This window comes from Coregonus lavaretus (genome assembly GCF_964263955.1).
Source record: "Coregonus lavaretus genome assembly, chromosome: 30".
NCBI classification, from domain to species: Eukaryota; Metazoa; Chordata; class Actinopteri; order Salmoniformes; family Salmonidae; genus Coregonus; species Coregonus lavaretus.
Window position 1 is genome coordinate 24,711,206 of NC_140017.1, and position 22,420 is coordinate 24,733,625.

Below are 22,420 nucleotides of genomic sequence, written 5' to 3' on the forward strand. Positions count from 1 at the left end.
TTCCCCACTTTTTTCCCCTTCTCCGCCAGTGCTGATGCACAACATGTCCAAAAGTATGTGGACACCTGCTTGTCGAACAGCTCATTCCAAAATCATGGGCATTAATATGGAGTTCGTCCCCTCTATAACAGCCTCCACTCTTCTGGGAAGGCTTTCCACTAAATGTTGTAACATTGCTGCGCGGACTTGCTTCCATTCAGCCACGAGCATTAGTGAGGTCAAGTTCTACCACACCGATCTTGACGAACAATTTCTGTATGGACCTCGCTTTGTGCACGGGGGCATTGTCATGGTGAAACAGGAAAGGGCCTTCCCCAAAATGTTGCCACAAAATTGGAGGCACAGAATCGTCTAGAATATCATTGTATGCTGTAACATTAAGATATCCCTTCACTGGAACTAAGGGGTCTAGCACGAACCATGAAAAACAGCCCCATACCATTATTCCTCCTCCACCAAACTTTACAGTTGGCACTCTGCGTTGGGGCAGTTAGTGTTCTCCTGGCATCTACCAAACCCAGATTCGTCCGTAGGACTGCCAGATGGTGAAGCGTGATTCATCACTCCAGAGAATGTGTTTCCACTCCAGAGAACGCAAGCTTTACACCACTCCAGCCGACGCTTGGCATTGCGCATGGTGGTCTTAGGCTTTTGTGCGGCTGCTCAGCCATGGAGACCCATTTCATAGGCCGTCATTGTAAATATGAATTTGTTCTTAACTGACTTGACTAGTTAAATAAAGGTTAAATAAAAAATATACAAAATAAATGAAGCTCCCGGCGAACAGTTCTTTTGCTGACGTTGCTTTTAGAGGAACTCGGTAGTGAGTGTTGCAACCGAGGACAGACTATTTTTACGCGCTTCAGCACTTGCCGGTCTCGTTCTGTGAGCTTGTGTGGCCTACCACTTTGTGGATGAGCCGTTGTTGCGCCTAGACGTTTCCACTTCACAAAACAGCATTTACAGTTGACCGGGGCAGCTCTAGCAGGGCAGAAATTTGACGAACTGACTTGTTGGAAAGGTGGCATCCTATGACGGTGCCACGTTGAAAGTCACTGAGCTCTTCAGTAAGACCATTCTACTGCCAATGTTTGTCTATGGAGATTGCATGCTGTGTGCTCTATTTTATACACCTGTCAGCTACTGGTATGGCTTAAATAGCCGAATCCACTAATTTGAAGGGGTGCCCACATACATTTGGCCATGTAGTGTAGTTTTGCACATAAAGTGTATATCGTTGGAAATCCTCAGTCAACCTATCTGTTCTATTTGCAGGCAGAGAACTTTGATGGCTCTGGGCAGCCCATCCTGGCCATCAAAGGGGCCAAGCTGTCGGACTATGGGGGCAGATCTCTGTCTGCTTCGTTCAGCAGCACCATCATGGTCAACCCCGACATCCCTGAGGCATACAAGCTGCGGGGCTGGTAAGTGTCTGTCTAAAGGCCTCTGTGACTGTGTTATGCAAGAACAGCCTGGGTATGTATGGTGCTGCTATTAGGTCATATTTTGGGTTCGAAGACCTAGAGCGAATCTCTCACATCCTCTGCTCCACCGTTGAGAGAATTCTAAAGGATTTAAAGGAATTTGAATGCAAATATCAGATCCCCAAACTCTGAGAGGGTGCGTGCTCCGTCTTGTATCATTAAAATTAGCCTACCTCCATTAGTGAAGATGTGGAGGGGTTACTTCAGTGAAGCGTTACATATGAATGCAAATCATTCTTAATCTGCGGAAAATGTATTTTTTCTCCTTCTTATCTGCCCTTCAAAAGAAGCCACAAATAACGGGTGCACTGGAGACCAGAAGTGACGTGCACAAATTTGTCTTTGATTGTGGTGATGGGAGCATTTGTGTTTTGATCACGTTGACGGGGCAGAACATAAATATTTTATTTCATATTAATGACAATAACAACTACATTGAACAAATATTTGGAAGTAACCCTAAAGCCTATATTTGGAGTTAAATCTAAAGCCTATATTATATTGGAACAAATATAATGAATGTAGGCCCAAATTTAGTTTGTATGTGAGAGTAGTTATTTAGGGAAAGAGGTAGTTGGTAGCACATCCACATGCAGTGGTTTAAGATGGCAGACAGAGGAACAGGCCCATGTGTTATCCCTTGAAGACCCCATCTATTGGCTGCTCCAGCAAAGCAATGGGAAAACAGTTACTGTGACTCATGCTTTCATCTTTTCTTTGCGTTCTCTTGCCAATTCCCGTTATTCATTACCTAAATAATGTTATTCACTGTGTACCATATCCCAAAATAAATACTCAGCTTTTCCAATCCCATATCTAGTTGGGAAGCTAGGCAGCAGTTTAGTTTTTAAGTTGATATCAAAGCCGTGTCTTGTCAATGGCAGGGTGGAAGCATAAAATAGAATATTGTAATTCAATGGGTAGAAGCAGGGTTGGAAAGATAGTTGGATAGATGTGTATGGTGGAAGGAAGGGGGGATTGATGGAGGAGGCGGGGTCTTCACAGGGACTTTAGGGACAGTCATTGCTTCTATTTAACCTTCACCTCAGCTCTCTGACACCTTAATTGATCTGTCCCTCCATCTTCTAGATCCCCTCCTCTCCTTCTCCTCTCCCGCTCCACTCTGACACAGCCAAGGCCTCCCAGTCTGAAATTGAAGGCAAAATGTCTCAAAAGTGGAGATCCAATCGATTCTCACCGAAGGTGCTTTATTTTGTTTACCTTCAAACAGCAACACCGGCCCCACACTCCACAGGGAAATAAGATGAAAGGAGGCTGAGGAATGAAAGGGAAGGAGACCCAATAACAATTCCAAATTATATTCTGCACGTCCTGTGCGTCTTGACAAGTGCTCAAATTCCACTTCCCTGTGCCTTGAAAAAAAGTTGGGCCGCTGTAATTATTTTTGAGCGCATCAGAAGCCTTGATCTGCATAATGAGAGCGGTGAAATGTGACTACATAGCGGGAGGGAGAGCGGGGTGGCAAGTCAACAAAATATGCTCATATCTGCCACTTCACTGTGTGTCTGGGCTGTGGTGATTTCTGATCACAGCTTTATCTCTCCCTCACGACTAACCTTTGAAAGGTTGTTGTTTGGTCACTGGATCTCAGACGTTTCTTGGAAACAGTTTTGGTCTGTGATGCTATTTGTTTTTATAATATGCTAAACATCCTGTCCTACAAACCATTAAAGGACTGAACTTTACAGAATTAGGACCAGTTGGGTATTTGAATGATATTTGGCCATTGCAAAGAGGTTATTCCCCAAACATAATGTGGTAGTAGTATTACATGCTGCTTCCTATTCAAGAGAATTCTCTACCATTGTCTGAGTGGTAGCCTGCCTCAAGCATTTTGTATAAAATTGTATAGCTTGTTTATCAATATGGCATTGGATAATGATGTAGATGTAGTGGAGAGACTTCACGTGAATCTTCCGTCTGCTTACTTCAACAACGCAGGTGTTCCACTTCCTGCCCTCTGAGCTGTGGGAGCTTCCTTCACTTTCTCGGATGTGTCTCAAATGACACCCTATTCCCTATATAGTGCACTACTTTTGACCAGAGCCTTATGGGCCCTGGTCGAAAGTAGTGTACTACATAGGGAATAGGGTGCCATTTGGGATGCAGATGCAGCCACTCCAGTCCCTTCTCACATGGACAGCCAGAGATAACGAGCCTAAGCATTGATGTGTTTTCCAGTGTAGAGCCTAGCTGCTGTGGGATGATGCAGGTCCTCAAGGACCAGTGTGCTCCTGCAGGTTCGCAGGCATCCATCAATTAGGCGAACAGTTCAGAGGTTGCTGATATGAGTCCTGACCTCAGCCATTAGTCTCTCAGACATAGTGGTGGACTAAGTCCTATATAACACTTCTGTTCTGCGTGTGGCAGTGACCCAACCAGCACATTGGGCTACATGTTATGATATTATTTTTGGATTATATTATACTTAACAAAAATAGAAACGCAACATGTAAAGTGTTGGTCCCAGTTTTCATGAGCTGAAATAAAAGATACCAGACATTCTCCATAAGCACAAAAAGCTTATTTCTCTCAAATTTTGTGCACAACATTGTTTACAACCCTGTTAGTGAGCATTTCTCCTTTGCCAAGATAATCCATCCACCGGAATATCAAGATGCTGATTAAACAGCATGATCATTACACAGGTAAAAGGCCACTCTAAAATGTGCAGTTTTGTCACACAACACAATGCCACGGATGTCTCAAGTTTTGAGGGAGTGTGCAATTGGCATGCTGACTGCAGGAATGTCCAACAGAGCTGTTGCCAGAGAATGTAATGTTCATTTCTCGACCATAAGCCACCTCCAATGTCGTTTTAGTGAATTTGGCAGTACATCCAACCGGCCTTACAACCTCAGACAACGTGTAACCACGCCAGCCCAGGACCTCCGCATCTGGCTTCTTCACCTGCGGGTTTGTCTGAGGAGTGGTGCTGAGGAGTATTTCTGTCTGTAATAAATTCTAATTGGTTTGGTCTGGCTCCCCAGTGGGTGGGTCTATGCCCTCCCCATGCCCACCCATGGCTGCGCCCCTGCCCAGTTATGTGAAATCCATAGATTAGGGTCTAATTCATTTGTTTAAATTGACTGATCAGTAAAATCTTTAGAAATGGCATGTATATTTTTGTTCAGTGTATATATCAATTGACTCAAAGTATAGATTTTTTGGCTACGGTAGGTAGCATTAGCTAGCGCTAGTCTGCTGTACCTGCACCAAAACTCCAGTATTTTCCTTCATAGCTTGTTCTCAATCTTCATTTCAAATATTGAGCCAACATGTTTTCAGCACTTTTTTATTTCCCTGACTGAACAAAACAAATGTTCTTATTCTCTCTTGTCTCTCTGCAGCAGACATATAGTGAGCAATATGTTTGGGACCTCAAATCGCAATAAAATCGCAGAATTGAATCGCGATACATAGATTATCGTGAGAATCGCAGTATATAGTGTATCGGCACCTAAGTATTGTTATAATATCGTATCGTGAGGTTCCTGGCAATTCCCAGCCCTACATGATGGTCTACTGTCTAAGGATGGAATAGACTCACATATTGTAAGGAAGTAAAATGTTGTACTGAGAACAGAAATGTATTTTTTATTTTCAAGTAGTACAGAGCAATATGTTGATTTAAAACTAGGTTAGTAGTGAATGATTTAGTGATTTAGGCATAGCACATCAGTGCTTGTTGAATACTTTCAGTACTCTGGGAGAAAAGGATGTTGATCATCAGTGAGCCATGCTTTCAGCAGTCTGCATCTGCATCCCAAATTTCACCCTATTCCAAATATAGTGGTCCATAGGGCTCTGCTCAAAAGTAGTGCACTCTGGAATAAGATTCCATTTGGGATGTAACCGATCTGTCCACAAATGAAGAGGCCTTTTATGTGAACGTTTCATCTTGCAAGCATAGAAAACCCAGAGCTTTTTACAACTGAAAAACGAAGGCGAGCTCTGTGAGCCTTCTGTCAGAGCCAAGCTCTTGAAAAACATCATTTTGCAAAGTGTAGGTGTCTTAATTCGATCATTTTTGCTGCAGACTCTTGGGATTTCCGTAAGTATTTATCCTACCCGAGTAAGCTGTTGACTGAAACCCATGCAGTGGATCAGTGGTTCCGCTCAGCCTATCCCTGTGTGTGCTGGACTGAAAAAACAGCGCTCTCCCTTTAATGCCAGACTAATTAATCTTATGGAGAGAAAGTGTTTAATTTCCTCAAACAAGAATGCCGCACTACGCAGTAATTATCTTGAGCCCTGATTTGGTTCTGAGCTCCATAATAATATATATTATATGAACCCTTCTTGACTTTGAAATAGACTTCTACAGATTGTCATGAAATCTGTGTTCTTTTTGGGGGAGAATTGGGAATATGAACTACTGTGCATGAAAGAAACATGGATTTGTCTTTATGGAGAGCATCACATTTCTGTGGTGCTGCAGTAAATTAGGGCACAGTCTTGGCCCCTTGCATAATTTAAAGGCTTAAAGATTAATTTAGCTAGATTAATGAAAAGGTTCCTTACTCAACTGGTGCTGCATTTTCCTCGGCTTTCTGTAACTTTGGTACATGCTCATTTGCTGCCTTCATTATTTAGGCATTTAAAAGATGCTTAACCATAATTTATTTACCTTATCATAAAGCACATCTACTTAATTATAGCTTAGTCTAGTCAATTACCCTGCTCTTCCCCAGTATCAAGTAACATACCCAGAAAATGCCTGCCTGCTCAGTTGCTATTTGGGAGGATTTAGATAAAATCCACATACAATCTAATTTGTTTCTCTAATTTTGTGCTAATTTGTTTCATAACCAAACCTGAACGTGAAATGTTTCCCTACTGATCCGTCCGGTGCATACAGTAGCAGCCTTTGTCCATTAGATGGCATCATCACAGACACATCTGGAGTGACTCCTGTCCTCCCTTTCCAGCTCTCTCACTCTCGTAGCTGACTGGACAACTGTCTGTCACTCAGTCTTCTTGTCATTCTTCCCCTTCTTGACACATCCTCTTGTTGTTGTCCTCAGTCCTATTGCCGTTGCTCACTTAGTAACACTTGGCCACTCACTCTTTCTGTTTGGTGGTGTTCTCCTGCAGTCCTCCTCACTGAGTCATCTGATCTCCCTTACACACACCACAGACAGACAGGATGCGTCCTGTGTAGCTCAGTTGGTAGAGCATGGCGTTTGCAACGCCAGGGTTGTGGGTTCGATTCCGACGGGGGGCCAGTATGAAAAATGTATGCACTCACTAACTGTAAGTTGCTCTGGATAAGAGCGTCTGCTAAATGACAAAAAGGTAATTGTCCCAAATGGCACCCTATTCCCTTTATAGTCCACTACTTTTGACCAGAGTTCTATGGGCCCTTGTCAAAAGTAGTGCACTATATAGGGAATAGGGTGCCATCTGGTATGTGGACACACTGTTACCCACTAGTGGAGCTGCTCTGCTCACAGCAAAAATATATTTGTCCTTGGCACTTGTTACCTCAATGAAGCTGGAAGTGTGATGTTGCTGTTCAGTAGTTCTGCCTTGATTGTGCTGCTGTCAACTACTTTATTTCTCTCATTTATTCCGACTGAGTCTCAGTGCTCCAACATAACAATTCATATTTTTTAACTAAACAAGTAGCTTAACTACAGTGGGGGTAAAAAGTATTTAGTCAGCCACCAATTGTGCAAGTTCTCCCACTTAAAAAGATGAGAGAGGCCTGTAATTGTCATCATAGGTACACGTCAACTATGACAGACAAAATGAGGGGGAAGAAATCCAGAAGATCACATTGTAGGATTTTTTATGAATTTATTTGCAAATTATGGTGGAAAATAAGTATTTGGTCAATAACAAAAGTTTCTCAATACTTTGTTATATACCCTTTGTTGGCAATGACACAGGTCAAACGTTTTCTGTAAGTCTTCACAAGGTTTTCACACACTGTTGCTGGTATTTTGGCCCATTCCTCCATGCAGATCTCCTCTAGAGCAGTAATGTTTTGGGGCTGTCGCTGGGCAACACGGACTTTCAACTCCCTCCAAAGATTTTCTATGGGGTTGAGATCTGGAGACTGGCTAGGCCACTCCAGGACCTTGAAATGCTTCTTACGAAGCCACTCCTTCGTTTCCCGGGCGGTGTGTTTGGGATCATTGTCATGCTGAAAGACCCAGCCACGTTTCATCTTCAATGCCCTTGCTGATGGAAGGAGGTTTTCACTCAAAATCTCACGATACATGGCCCCATTCATTCTTTCCTTTACACGGATCAGTCATCCTGGTCCCTTTGCAGAAAAACTGCCCCAAAGCATGATGTTTCCACCCCCATGCTTCACAGTAGGTATGGTGTTCTTTGGATGCAACTCAGCATTCTTTGTCCTCCAAACACGACGAGTTGAGTTTTTACCAAAAAGTTATATTTTGGTTTCATCTGACCATATGACATTCTCCCAATCCTCTTCTGGATCATCCAAATGCACTCTAGCAAACTTCAGACGGGCCTGGACATGTACTGGCTTAAGCAGGGGGACACGTCTTGCACTGCAGGATTTGAGTCCCTGGCGGCGTAGTGTGTTACTGATGGTAGGCTTTGTTACTTTGGTCCCAGCTCTCTGCAGGTCATTCACTAGGTCCCCCCGTGTGGTTCTGGGATTTTTGCTCACCGTTCTTGTGATCATTTTGACCTCACGGGGTGAGATCTTGCGTGGAGCCCCAGATTGAGGGAGATTATCAGTGGTCTTGTATGTCTTCCATTTCCTAATAATTGCTCCCACAGTTGATTTCTTCAAACCAAGCTGCTTACCTATTGCAGATTCAGTCTTCCCAGCCTGGTGCAGGTCTACCATTTTGTTTCTGGTGTCCTTTGACAGCTCTTTGGTCTTGGCCATAGTGGAGTTTGGAGTGTGACTGTTTGAGGTTGTGGACAGGTGTCTTTTATACTGATAACAAGTTCAAACAGGTGCCATTAATACAGGTAACGAGTGGAGGACAGAGGAGCCTCTTAAAGAAGAAGTTACAGGTCTGTGAGAGCCAGAAATCTTGCTTGTTTGTAGGTGACCAAATACTTATTTTCCACCATAATTTGCAAATAAATTCATAAAAAATCCTACAATGTGATTTTCGGGAGAAAAAAAAATCTCAATTTGTCTGTCATAGTTGACGTGTACCTATGATGAAAATTACAGGCCTCTCTCATCTTTTTAAGTGGGAGAACTTGCACAATTGGTGGCTGACTAAATACTTTTTTCCCCCACTGTATGTGGCTATGCTACTTGATCTCTCTCCTCTTATTCCCTCTTTCTCTTGTTGTCAGTGGTTTGTCCCAGCTTAGTTCCCCCCTGGCGCATGCTTAATCCGTTTTATGATTCAGACAATTTGGAAATGTTATGTTGGAATAGAATACATAGTCACATTTACAACCACGTACCCATTTGAAAATTACCTCATGTACTGAATCATTCAACTTCACCTCTACAGTGATTGAGTGCTTGAGCCGACCTCATGGATGACTAATCATATTTGTTGTATGTTGTCCGCCAGTCAGAAACGCACCGTGAGAGCCATAGCTGGAGGCAGGGAAGGAAAAGAACTGTGCTTCCAGAAGGGTTCCTGTCATGCTTAGCTGCTTTTTCTCCTTCCCTCTGTCACATGCTCTCTGTCATGTTGCCCTGCCATCCTGTCCTGCCTGTCCTGTCCTGTACTTGGCCTTATGGCTCGTCGTGACGGGGTGCCATGCTATGCACATGAATCTGTTATTTTCCCTTCTCTTCTTCTAGTTGTTGTCGCTCTCTTCCAGTCGGTTAGTCTCACTTCGTCCACGCTCGGAGCATCTCCCTGCTTCTCTCAGACCACTGTTGCACATCTTCTGCCAGCTCCAATTTGTCCTCCTTTTTGTCTCCTTCATCAAGCCCACTGACTTACTGTACCCTGCCTGTTGTAGTGCTTTCCTACAGAACACTCTTCTGTTTGTCTGCCTTTACAGTCTGCATTACATCGTCTCCTGGGTATCTTGTTTAGCATTTTGTTCATCATTTGTAACTCTGTCAAAAATAACATTTTGAGAAATCAGATATACATTAATGATCATCTGCTTACCTACCAGGAGTCAGCCCTGTCTGGATCTGAAAACACCATTCCTTTCATTCTATTCCAGCCTATTTCTCTTGGCGAAAACACCAGCAGCTTTATGAAAGGAGTTGTTAATCAGAAACAAATAAGTATTTTCAGGTGGATTTCAGAACTAGGTTGACGTTGTTTTTAATGCATCATCAGCCTGGTGTTTTTGTTCAGACCCCCTATCTGTACGAACACCAGTAGAATTATAACAAAGTAGGGATGCTAGTGCAGAGATGAGGGAATAGGTGCCACAGGAAATAATTACACACATTCTTCAGTGGAGGGGAAATTGGCAGAGGCCATAGTGGCCGGGCCTCATGCTCGCAGGCCATTAATGGGGATATTTTCAATTAGTCATGCTTCTAAGAGCAAGGTCCGGCTCCCTGTATTTACAGCCCCCCCCCCCCCCCCCCCCCCCACAGCACTACACAATACCTCCTAGCAATAGATTAGTAAGCGCTATTGATCTCTTGCACCATTCCAACCTGTGTTTTATTGTTTTTCCCTCTTTACCTCTCCCCCCTCCTCCCTGTCCCCTCCCCCTACTCTCCATCCCTCTCTTCTCCCTCCTTCCCCCTTGTCTTGTGTGAATCACCTGGAGGTAACGCTGAGTGAAAATTGGTTTCTGATTCCCCTATCACTGCTGTTGATTCGTTTCACTGCCACTCTCTCTGCCACTCAGCCTGCTTTGCTCTCAGCACAGACTATTTCTGCATCCCAAATGGCACCATATTCCTTATTTAGTGCACTATATAGGGAATAGTGCCATTTTAGGACGCAACCTAACTCAGCTTTGTCAAACAGGGATGGCTATGTTGTCCAGGATGGGTTTTATTAACCACTACTAGACAACAGACAACTCGCTAGGCTACAAGACGCTAGGCTACAAGACAGTGGTCTACAAGACACCTCTATGTATTACACTTTGTCTTCTCTTCTATTGTGATTGATGGGGTTGTTTCTGCAGTGACATGTTTGTGGTTTTAGGCTGGGTTTCTGTATAGCACTTTGTGATATCTGCTGATGTAAAAAGGGCTTTATAAATTAATTAGATTGGATGTTAACTAAAGGTTTGTGTGTTTTGTCCGTGTCCGTCCAGGTATGACAAGGAGGGACACTCTATGGATGGCCAGTCTCTGACGGAGGCGAGGACGGTAGGAGGAGGAGGAGGGAACACCAACTGGAAGACCCTGACTGACATCAAGACCGAGCACCTCGGACACGGAGACAAGGTTTGTTGCGCACACACACACCCACACACTCACACAAACATACTTTTATGTAGACAAACACATGTACATCAAACATTCTAAAATATAATAAGGTCCTACATATTGCTTTTCTTTGTTGACTTGATTCAAAGCAAGAATATTCAAGGACAAACTGAAAGACAGTATTGAATGCAAGCGATCACTTTTTTGAAAGTGTTCCCTACATAGTGCACTACTTTAGGTCAGGGCCAAATGGCACCCTATTCCATATGGGACCTGGTCAAAAGTAGTGCACTATATAGGGAATAGGGTGCCATTTGGGATGCAACCCTACGGTATTCTGATATTCTCCCTCTCATTAATCACCAACATAGTATGTGTCCTCTGCTGCCCTCTCCCTACCTAGGTATATGCTTAATGTGAAGTCACATTTATCTCCCATATTGATTGTGAAGAGAAGAGGGGCGCCGTTCTTTCAGCTTGGTAATGAAGTGGTTGCGCTCAGATAAATCAAGTAATAAATGTGCTTGTAATTCCAGCTTATTATTTACATTTTATGGTATGGAGGAAAGGTGGATAATTCATCTCCGATTATGGAAACTGATATGTCCTCTAATATTTGTAATATAAAACTATACTAATTAATCCTGGGCCTTGGTTTTTAACCTCCGTATTGGAATAAGGAGGAGGGATGAGATTATTTTAATTAGGTTTATTTGACTGACGTCTGAGGAGAGTCCTTGGGTTAGAACAGCACTGGGAGAGAGGCGAGGATGGAGAGGGGGAGAATGGGGGTAGCTCCAAGTCCAGGGTACACTGAGGACTAAGACAGAGGGGAGGGAGGATAGCGCACAAGCTCAGGACAGAGGGAGGATGGGACTGGGAGAGAGGGAGGATGGTACAAAAGCACAGGGTTGACTAAAAGACTCCGGTGGACTCGGGTCAGGTGAAGGAGTGAGGTGTTGGAGAATGGATAGAGGGCTTTGGGGTATAGACAGGTTTGGGTAAAGAGCATGTGAGGAAATCTCCTGCCTTAGCAAACAGAGGGGAAAATGAGGCATGTTCCAAGGCCTAGATAAATAATAGAAGAGCAACACTTGACTGAAGTCCTCTATTTGTGGCTAAATCCCTACCTGTTTGTGTGTGTGGAGGATGTTGAGGAATTGTTGTGGTGATTGGCTCAGTGGCTGGCTGGGCTTTAGTAGTGTTGCTCCTGGCTCTCTGTGATCTAGCCCTGGTTCTGCTGCTCTCTGTGATCTAGCCCTGGTTCTGCTGCTCTCTGTGATCTAGCCCTGGTTCTGCTGCTCTCTGTGATCTAGTCCTGGTTCTGCTGCTCTCTGTGATCTAGCCCTGGTTCTGCTGCTCTCTGTGATCTAGCCCTGGTTCTGCTGCTCTCTGTGATCTAGCCCTGGTTCTGCTGCTCTCTGTGATCTAGTCCTGGTTCTGCTGCTCTCTGTGATCTAGTCCTGGTTCTGCTGCTCTCTGTGATCTAGCCCTGGTTCTGCTGCTCTCTGTGATCTAGTCCTGGTTCTGCTGCTCTCTGTGATCTAGCCCTGGTTCTGCTGCTCTCTGTGATCTAGTCCTGGTTCTGCTGCTCTCTGTGATCTAGTCCTGGTTCTGCTGCTCTCTGTGATCTAGTCCTGGTTCTGCTGCTCTCTGTGATCTAGCCCTGGTTCTGCTGCTCTCTGTGATCTAGCCCTGGTTCTGCTGCTCTCTGTGATCTAGCCCTGGTTCTGCTGCTCTCTCGCTCATCTGCACTGCACCTCTCCAGGGCCTGGTGTCACCAAGCCTCAGTATAGCGCTCTTATTGTTATCCTTATGCCCCTCACATTGAAGAGTGTATGGACACTATATAGGCTAACCAGTTACTTGACACTCCCCTCACATTGTAAAGTAGACTATATGTTACATGCACACAGTAATGACATTATTGTGGTGATTAATATAAAAATGTTTTTATGCAAGAAGAACGATTTCCCTAATAATCCTGTTTACATGGACATATCTGACATCAGGATACCTGATGGGACTCTTGATAAATACAGAAAATTATACCACAGTGACCATGTTATTTTTGCGACATCTTTTTGATTCAGAGTTCAGACATATACATTTTGTATGTGAAAACTATTTATAAGATGCATACTTTTCTGAACTCACTTCACTCGCACATAAGAGGGAGGCTTGCACTACCTGTGGTGGCACATGTGCAGATCAAATACAACGCTGGAACACCGATTTAAGCTGTTTACATGTCCTAATAATTTGAAAGATTACTCAGAAAACCAGGTGTTCTAATCGCTGTATGCTTACTTTGATTTTGGCCATTCGCCGATTTTTAAGATGAGCAGCTTAAGGTGTTTATATGACTATTTCAATACTCGGCCTACTGCCATAATCAGTTTAATATATAATTATTAGTGTGCACGTAAACATATTCACTGTCTCATTGTAGAGTAGGCTGTTGGCACTATTTATGCTAACCAGTATTAGCATTGCTGATTCACGAGTTCCCTTGACCTTCACTAGAGTCGTCCAGACTATCCATTAGCCTCCTGTTGGGTTAAGGAGCTTTCTCCTGGCGTTAGGTTGTGGTACTAGAGGAGGAGAGAGGAAGGGAGAGGTGTGACCCAGGGCTGTAGTTTAGCCTGTAGTGTCTGTGTGTGTGATGAGGAGCTGACTCAAGCTCAGTCTGTCCTCTCCTGGTACTCCTCCTGCTCAGCCCGTGGAGACACGGGGTCACAAGGTCGGCCCTCTGAAGGCCCTTCGCAAGTCAGCGGCAATTAATTGTCCCTGTCACAAAGTCTCGGTCACAATCTCAAATTTGCCCTCTCGACAGCGAATAGCTAACCCCGTCCACAGCCCGCTCCCTTCTGATGGCTTGACACTGCCTGTGTATGTAAAGCCTTGTGACAGAGACTGGAGAAAAAAATGTTCAGCGGTCTCATCTCTCTCTGTGGTGAGTGACTCATTAATTGCAGAGGTATTAACTTGATTCATTAGTGCTCTTTGGGGAAGCTGCAGTGCGGAAAGGAAGAAGGAGGTGTTTGTTAAAACAACTGTAGTTTTAAAGGCAGATTCCATGCGTTGAAAAGGGAGAGATTTTCTCTAATTTGGCCACTGTCATTGATTACTCCCCAAAGGTTTTTTAGTTTGAAGTGACATAGAATATCAATTGTCCTTCTGTGCAACTTAATTGGGGTTGAATCCCTTAGGCATACTGGCAGAGTGGCCAGCAGTTAGCCTATGGAGAGAGCGAGAGGGGGAAATAAATCTATTACGGCCAATGCTGCGGAAACGTTCCGTTTTGTTTTTCTATTTATTTCCTTCAAAAACTGGAGGTTAAGACTTTGCCTGGGGCCTCCATCTAGATTGTGAACCATAGAGGGAAAGAATAAACTCCTGCATGCAGAATTCTCAATGAAGTGCACCATGCAGAAATGTCCTGTTTCCTGTCCCCTGCTTTCCTTTCCGTACGCCAGGCAATGTTCCCCTCCATGAATATGAGTCAGGATGTCCAGGTTATTAAAATTCCCCCATTGTAATTCTACTGTAGGTCTTTATTGTGTAAGGAAGTGTTATGATTTTTTTTTAAAGAGCACACACTCTTTTGTCCTCTGGATGAATCCTAATGACTGACTGATGAAGGCTCTTGGCCTCAGAGGTTCTCCTGTGTGTGTTTACATAATGAGATATTACCATGTGGTATTGCCAATAGGCCCTGGTCGAAAGTAGTGTACTATATAGGGAATAGGGCGCTATTTGGGATACAGACGGTGTTAAGGCGTGGAGGTGTCTGCTCCTCTCACTCCCCCTCATCGTGAGCCGTGACCCTGTTCTCACCCCACTGTGCCTCTGTCACCTCTCTGTCCCAATGGCCACATGCAGGAGTGGTGACGAGCAGTAGGCGGGGGGCTAACACAGATGGAGGGAGAGCGGGATAAGCGAGGGAGAGCGAGATGTTACAAAACAATAATCATTTGAGGCGTGACTGTGACACAGACCTGTCCGGGGCAGCAGGCAGCAAGGCGTATGAAGTGGTGGGTAGTGGGTGGGGGTACAGAAACAGAAAGGGATCTCTACAACGTGTCGATAGAACGAGAGGTGACGTGCCTCATCTCCAACCAGAGCTTGCTGCTCTCCGACAGGCTAGGAAATATTCTAAAAGGCTGTTTATGTATATGGGGGTTATAAACTTTGCATATACCACCATAAAAAAGATGAGGCTGCCTGCCATTTGCTGTTTTGCATTTGTGTTTGGAGCTATGCTATGCAGATTGCGGTTGGATTGTGATTTTTGCATCCCACTGCAATAATGTTTCTCTTTAATACAGTTTGAATATTCTAGTTGATGTCCTCTCAGATCTGTTCTTTATGCCTCTCAGTTGATAGTTCTGCGCCGTGTAATGGCATCAACCTTATGTAGAAATCATGGACCAAGCCTGCACATGTGGCCCATTTACAATATGGCCTGCCACAAAATATCTACTTTCAAAACGATTGACTGAAGAATTCTCAGTTATGTTGTGTGTTTGACTGTTTGTGTCCAGGCGGACTACTTCAGCTGCATGTATAGCAATATGGTAATTCCACAAAACATCTGGTGTACACATTTTAAAACGACTAAGAAGTATGCTCAGTAATGTTGTATGTGTTTTGTTTGTCCAGGCGGACTACTTCAGCTGCATATATGGCATATAGAATACGGTCTTCCACAAAATAGTGCTTTTCAAAACACTTGACAGAAGTACTGTGCCTTGCAAAAGTATTCATTCCCCTTGGTGTTTTTCCTATTTTGTTGCATTACAACCTGTCATTTTAATGGATTTTTTTGGGGATTTCATGTAATGGACATACACAAAATAGTCCAAATTGGTGAAGTGAAATTATAAAAATTACTTGTTTCAAAAAATTCTAAAAAATAAATAACGGAAAAGTGGTGCGTGCATATGTATTCTCCCCCTTTGCTATGAAGCCCCTAAATAAGATCTGGTGCAACCAATTACCTTCAGAAGTCACATAATTAGTTAAAGTCCACCTGTGCGCAATCTAAGTGTCACATGATCTGTCACATGATCTCAGTATATATACACCTGTTCTGAAAGGCCCCAGAGTCTGCAACACAACTAAGCAAAGGGCACCACCAAGCAAGCGGCACCATGAAGACCAAGGAGCTCTCCAAACAGGTCAGGGACAAAGTTATGGAAAAGTACAGATCAGGGTTGGGTTATAAAAAAATATCAGAAACTTTGAACATCCCACGGAGCACCATTAAATCCATAATTAAAAAATGGAAAGAATATGGCACCACAAAAAACCTGCCAAGAGATGGCCGCCCACCAAAACTCACGGACCAGGCAAGGAGGGCATTAATCAGAGAGGCAACAAAGAGACCAAAGATAACCCTGAAGGAGCTGCAAAGCTCCACAGCAGAGATTGGAGTATCTGTCCATAGGACCACTTTAAGCCGTACACTCCACAGAGCTGGGCTTTACGGAAGAGTGGCCAGAAAAAAGCCATAGCTTAAAGAAAAAAATAAGCAGGAAGAATGTACTCTGGTCAGATGAGACTAAAATTGAGCTTTTTGGCCATCAAGGAAAACGCTATGTCTGGCGCAAATCCAACACCTCTCATCACCCCCAGAACACCATCCCCACAGTGAAGCATGGTGGTGGCAGCATCATGCTGTGGGGATGTTTTTCATCGGCAGGGACTGGGAAACTGGTCAGAATTGAAGGAATGATGGATGGCGCTAACTACAGGGAAATTCTTGAGGGAAACCGGTTTCAGTCTTCCAGAGATTTGAGACTGGGACGGAGGTTCACCTTCCAGCAGGACAATGACCCTAAGCATACTGCTAAATCAACACTCAAGTGGTTTAAGGGGAAACATTTAAATGTCTTGGAATGACCTAGTCAAAGCTCAGACCTCAATCCAATTGAGAATCTGTGGTATGACTTAAAGATTGCTGTACACCAGCGGAACCCATCCAACTTGAAGGAGCTGGAGCAGTTTTGCCTTGAAGAATGGGCAGAAATCCCAGTGGCTAGATGTGCCAAGCTTATAGAGACATACCCCAAGAGACTTGCAGCTGTAATTGCTGCAAAAGGTGGCTCTACAAAGTATTGACTTTGGGGGAGGGGGTGAATAGTTATGCACGCTCAAGTTCTGTTTTTTTGTCTTATTTCTTGTTTGTTTCACAATAAAAAATATTTTGCATCTTCAAAGTGGTAGGCATGTTGTGTAAATCAAATGATACAAACCCCCAGAAAATCCATTTTAATTCCAGGTTGTAAGACAACAAAATAGGAATAATGCCAAGGGGGGTGAATACTTTCGCAAGCCACTGTATACTCAGTAATGTCTGTGTGTGTGTGTCCCTCCAGGCAGACTACTTCAGCTGCATTGCCACCATAGTGTACATCCGTAAGGAGAATTGTCTGTACCAGGCTTGCCCTAGTCAGGACTGCAATAAGAAGGTGGTGGACCAACAGAACGGCATGTTCCGCTGTGAGAAGTGTGACAAAGAGTTCCCAAACTTCAAGTACCGACTCATCGTCTCTGTGAGTAGCTCTCTCTGTCTGTCTAAGCCCTCTGGCTTTCTGGCTGGATTCAGTACGCACAGTCACAAAGAGGACACGCACGCACACGCTGCGTCCCAATCTGCCACCCCATTCACGCTCACTGTGACAGGGTACCTGCCCTCTCCTGACCCCATCCCCTGGGCCTCTATTCATTCTCTCCTATCCTCACAGGACTGTGGGGATGGGGCTGCTGCTGCTGTGGGTGTGGCTGGGGGGTGTCTTCCTCTGGGGGACTTATCTACTACCTCTCATTACTCTCTCTCTAGCACGCTCTCTCTCTGGTACGCACACGTTTGCTTTCTGTCTTTGTCCTTCCTTTCAATCTTGCTCTCTTCACCCCTCCGTTCTTTCGCTCTCTTTCGTGCGCTCTTTCTTTCTCTCCTTTCGCTCTTTTGCTTCTTTCTCCTTCTGGGCTCAGTTTTCCCCTCTTCTCCCAGGACTCCAGCCAGTCTCCCCTATGGTACTACTTCTCTCACGGTCCTTAACTCTCCCCATTGGCTCCCTTTACAGTCATGTTTGAAGAAAATTCTTATTTAAGCCCATTCTGCTCTTGCTGCTGCAAGCGTCAAATAGTGGCTGGCTATTTTAGGATTAATTTGATTTGTTTTATTGGGTGTAAGTCAGGATTATGATGAGTTAATTGCTCTATTTTCCCCTCCTGAATACTGTTGCTCGATGCTGAGGCATTTTGTCTCTGCTGGTTAAAAATAGCAGCATTAAAATACTACCTCATTTAGTCAGCAAATGAGCTCTTGCAGCCAGACATCTAAAATAAGCGGCTTTTCTTTTGTTTTGCGCCTCTCGCCAGTCAGCATATTGCTTTTCTCCACAGAGCTGGAACATGAGCTGTGAATATGCTACCATTGCGCGCAGCTCGCATCACACATACACCTTGGCTCTTCTGGTGTTTAAAGTCCCTGCCTGCCAAATGTATAGAACAGTAGAGTTCTATAATAATGACTTTCCCAGCAGTATAAACTTGTGCAATCGACAATACATTGAATATTCAGCAGCAACTTGACATCATACACAACAATAAACCAAAGTACCAAATCCCTGAGAAGCCTACCTTTTTAATAGACTCTGTTTGCGTTCCAAATGGCACCCTATTCCCTATGTGGTGCACTTCTTTTGACCAGGGCCCATTGCACTCTGGTCAAAAGTGGCGCTCTATAAAGGGAATAGGGTGCCATTTGTGTTGCAACCTATGATCAATAAAGCCCAGATGACCTTTCCCTCTCCCTTTGACTTTCCCCAGTACTCACTCCTGCCATGTGTCTGTCTCTGTTCCTCCTCTCATCCTGCAGGCCAACATAGCAGACTACGGGGACAACCAGTGGGTGACCTGCTTCCAGGAAAGTGCTGAAGCCATCCTGGGACAGAATGCTGCTTACCTAGGGCAGCTCAAGGACTCGGTGAGCCTTTCTCCCTCCCCCGTCTCCCTCCCCGTCTGCCTGGTTCAAGGCCTGAGGAAAGGGCCTGGGGAGGTGCTGAACCCCAGGCACTGTCTAGCCTGGCCCTGCCAGCCACTAGCACCAGCTACCTCTGCTCTACTCTGCTGTGCCATGTGGTCTCTGTAGGCCCTCACACAGCCTCTATAACCCAAGGATTTCTATTGAAACATTTTTTTTGCTCTACATTATTCTTTTTTCATTTTAATTAGATGGAAAACGGCTTTGATTAAAACAATTGCTTTTTAATGGAAACAAGCACGTTTTTGATTGTCATTAAAAGTTAAACTGATCCCATTTTGTTAATTTTCATGCAGAATGAAGCTGCCTTCGAGGAGATCTTTCAGCAGGCCAACTTCCACACGTTCATCTTCCGTAACAGAGTCAAGCTGGAGACCTACAATGTAAGTATCGCATGACAGATATGGGATTTTTGGGTCTGATACAATACTTATTTTTGGGGGGCTACACCGGTTCTAATTTATTGGCCGATGCATTGTTTTTCAAACGTGAGATTTCAAAAATCAGTTTTCTGCACAAATTTCGCTCCAAATGAAAAACGTCTCTTCAAAGATACCTTTTGAATGTTATTTCTCACATTTTGAAAAACAAACATAATTAAATAATGTGAAGTGCGACCTGTGAAGTGCATCGCAGTGCTTTAGGCGTCACTACAGACCCGGGTTCGATCCCAGGCTGTGTCATAAATGTCCGTGACCGGGAGTCCCATAGAGCGGCGCACAATTGGCCCAGCGTCGTCTGGGTTTGGCCGGGGGGGCTTTACTTGGCTTATTGCGCTCTAGCGACTCCTTGTGGCGTTGTGGGTGTTAAGGAGCGCGGTTTGGCGGGTCATGTTTCGGAGGTTGCATGACTCGACCTTCGCCTCTCCTGAGCCCGTTGGGGAGTTGCAGCGATGAGACAAGATCGTAATTGGATCACAATTGGATATAATGAAATTGGGGAGAAAAGGGGGGGTAAAAAATAAAATTAAAATAAAGTGCTCAGATTAGCATGATTTTTAAAAATCATTTGTCGATACATTTTACATTTACATTTTAGTTATTTAGCAGACGCTCTTATCCAGAGCGACTTACAGTTTATAGTGAGTGCATACATTTTTCATACTGTGGTGGTTTAGTGGTATAGTGACCGATTTGGGGGACACACACACACACGCACACACACACACACATAAACAATATCAGCCGATTGTAATATCAGTCAACCAATATATTGGTCTGGCTCAAAAAAAAATTCATAACAGACATTAGGCTTCGGCAGTATCCAGTTTGTCATATCTTCATGCCATACCGGGATAGTCAGTAATACAGACACTGAACACAAGGGGCGCTGTCTTCAAACCCCACTAATACTGTAATCCGAAGGTTAGCAATGCTAACAGGTACATGTGAAATCCCATAGAGAATGCTAACTAAATGCTAACGAGCACATTGTGAACATTTTGTACAGTTTCTGACCTAAACTATACAATTAACTCAAAAATGCTACACAGTTTGCTGCATGCACAAAACAAATATTAGCCAGCAAGGCTCTTGATTCAGGAAGGAATTCTCTTCTGTTACCAAGTGAATGCTTGATTTTGGAAGAAGCTAATCACTTAGCTAGATGGCTAACCAGATACTAAATTAGCAAACCAAATGCACAACTGCAGAGCATTTAGCACATTTTAGACAGTTAACTTAATAGTTAGAAGATATCTAGGCTGGCAAACATTTAGTTGTGAATTCCATACTGTAATTAGATCACCTGGCGCATGCTGCACAACAGTGAGTGACTCTCAAGGCTCCGGTCTCTTGTCGTTGTGTGCTTGTACACAAACACCACGTGACTGGGGACTACCATATTAATGTGGCAGGTGACATAAAGAATGCAATGTTTTTATCTCCTAACGTATTGCACAAATTGACTGCAGGAATTTATTTAAAAAGTAGCAACAAATATTCACATTTATTAAAAAACGTTGAAAAAGAAATAGTTTCAACGTTATTGACGGTTTTGAAAAACCATCCCGTGGCTTTTTCCAAATGTCCTGGTATGCAGTATATACGGTATACTGCCTAAGCCTAACAGACATTTATTACTTGATATCAGAGCATGTTGCTAACTATAAAGTAGAGGTTGTCTAGTTCCATTCCAGTCATCTGGATGGGAGGAGAAAGAACACACACATCTTGTTCAGAGGTTTGACAGAATTACAATTTATTGAAATCGGCACATAAACAGCTTCTTTATATGTTCACCTGTGAGGGACGTTCATATTCCAATTGGCCTGTCAAATATCAGCAGTTGGCTGTGACATGTGTCCTTACGTCGGTTGAATTGCCGCCTCTTCTCCTTTCCCTCTCCTCTCCTTCCATCCCTTCATCTGTAGAAAAAGACCACAGAACAGACTGTGTTTTCTTTAGACAGCTCGTTTTCAGGGGCTGTGTGAAAGGTGCACACAGATTAGTTGTGGTCACCTTCTCCTGGAAGCTACACAGATGGAGCCTTGTTTTGAGGGCACAGCATAAAATAATTGATTGGGCTGGGACTGAGAGCAGGGAGAGTTGGAGCTCTGCCAGGGAGGCCCATTAACAACAGAAGAGTTGAGACGACTGTCTGTCACACCGTGGCTGTGTTAGGGAGAGAGAGAAGACACGACACCGTCAGCTCAGCCTCGGCAGCTTACAGGAAGGAGCCTGCTGTTTCAAGGATGTCCTCAACCCAATGTCTCCTTAAATCAAATCAAATTTTATTTTTTCACATACACGTGTTTAGCAGATGTTATTGCGGGTGTAGCGAAATGTTTGTGCTTCTAGCTCCGACAGTGCAGTAATATCTAACAAGTAATATCTAACAATTTCACAACATATACCCAATACACACAAATCTAGTAAGGAATGGAATTTAAGAATACATATATGGACAAGCAGTGACAGAGCGGCATGGACTAAGATACAGTAGAATATTATAGAATAGAATGCAGTATATACATATGAGATGAGTAGTGCAAGATATGTAAACGTTATTAAAGTGACTAGTGTTCCATTTCTTAAAGTGGCCAGTGATTTCAATAGGCAGCAGCAGCCTCTAATGTGCTAGTGATGGCTATTTAACAGTCTGATGGCCTTGAGATAGAAACTGTTTTTCAGTCTCTCGGTCCCAGCTTTGATGCACCTGTACTGACCTCGCCTTCTGGGTGATAGCGGGGTGAACAGGCAGTGGCTCGGGTGGTTGATGTCCTTGATGATCTTTTTGGCCTTCCTGTGACATCGGGTGCTGTAGGTGTCTTGGAGGGCGGGTAGTTTGCCCCCGTTAATGCGTTCGGCAGACCGCACCACCCTCTGGAGAGCCCTGCGGTTGCGGACGGTGCAGTTGACATACCAGGCGGTGATACAGCCCGACAGGATGCTCTCAATTGTGCATCTGTAAAGGTTTGTGGGTTTTAGGTGCCAAGCCAAATTTCTTCAGCCTCCTGAGGTTGAAGAGGCTCTGTTGCACCTTCTTCACCACACTGGCTGCGCGGGTGGACCATTTCAGTTTGTCAGTGAGGTATACGCTTTC

At 44.1% G+C, this 22,420-nt stretch overlaps 1 protein-coding gene across 1 annotated transcript in view; it reads left to right on the top strand.

The window, feature by feature from the left end:
- LOC311106296 (replication protein A 70 kDa DNA-binding subunit-like) overlaps positions 1-22,420 on the top strand; it is a 44,857-nt gene that overhangs the window by 16,645 nt on the left and 5,792 nt on the right. The window contains exons 12-16 of the mRNA XM_084148597.1: positions 1,276-1,424; positions 10,710-10,842; positions 17,208-17,384; positions 18,713-18,820; positions 19,174-19,260. Of these exons, the coding sequence (XP_084004723.1) occupies positions 1,276-1,424; positions 10,710-10,842; positions 17,208-17,384; positions 18,713-18,820; positions 19,174-19,260 (654 nt within the window). The remainder of the gene's footprint in view (positions 1-1,275; positions 1,425-10,709; positions 10,843-17,207; positions 17,385-18,712; positions 18,821-19,173; positions 19,261-22,420) is intronic.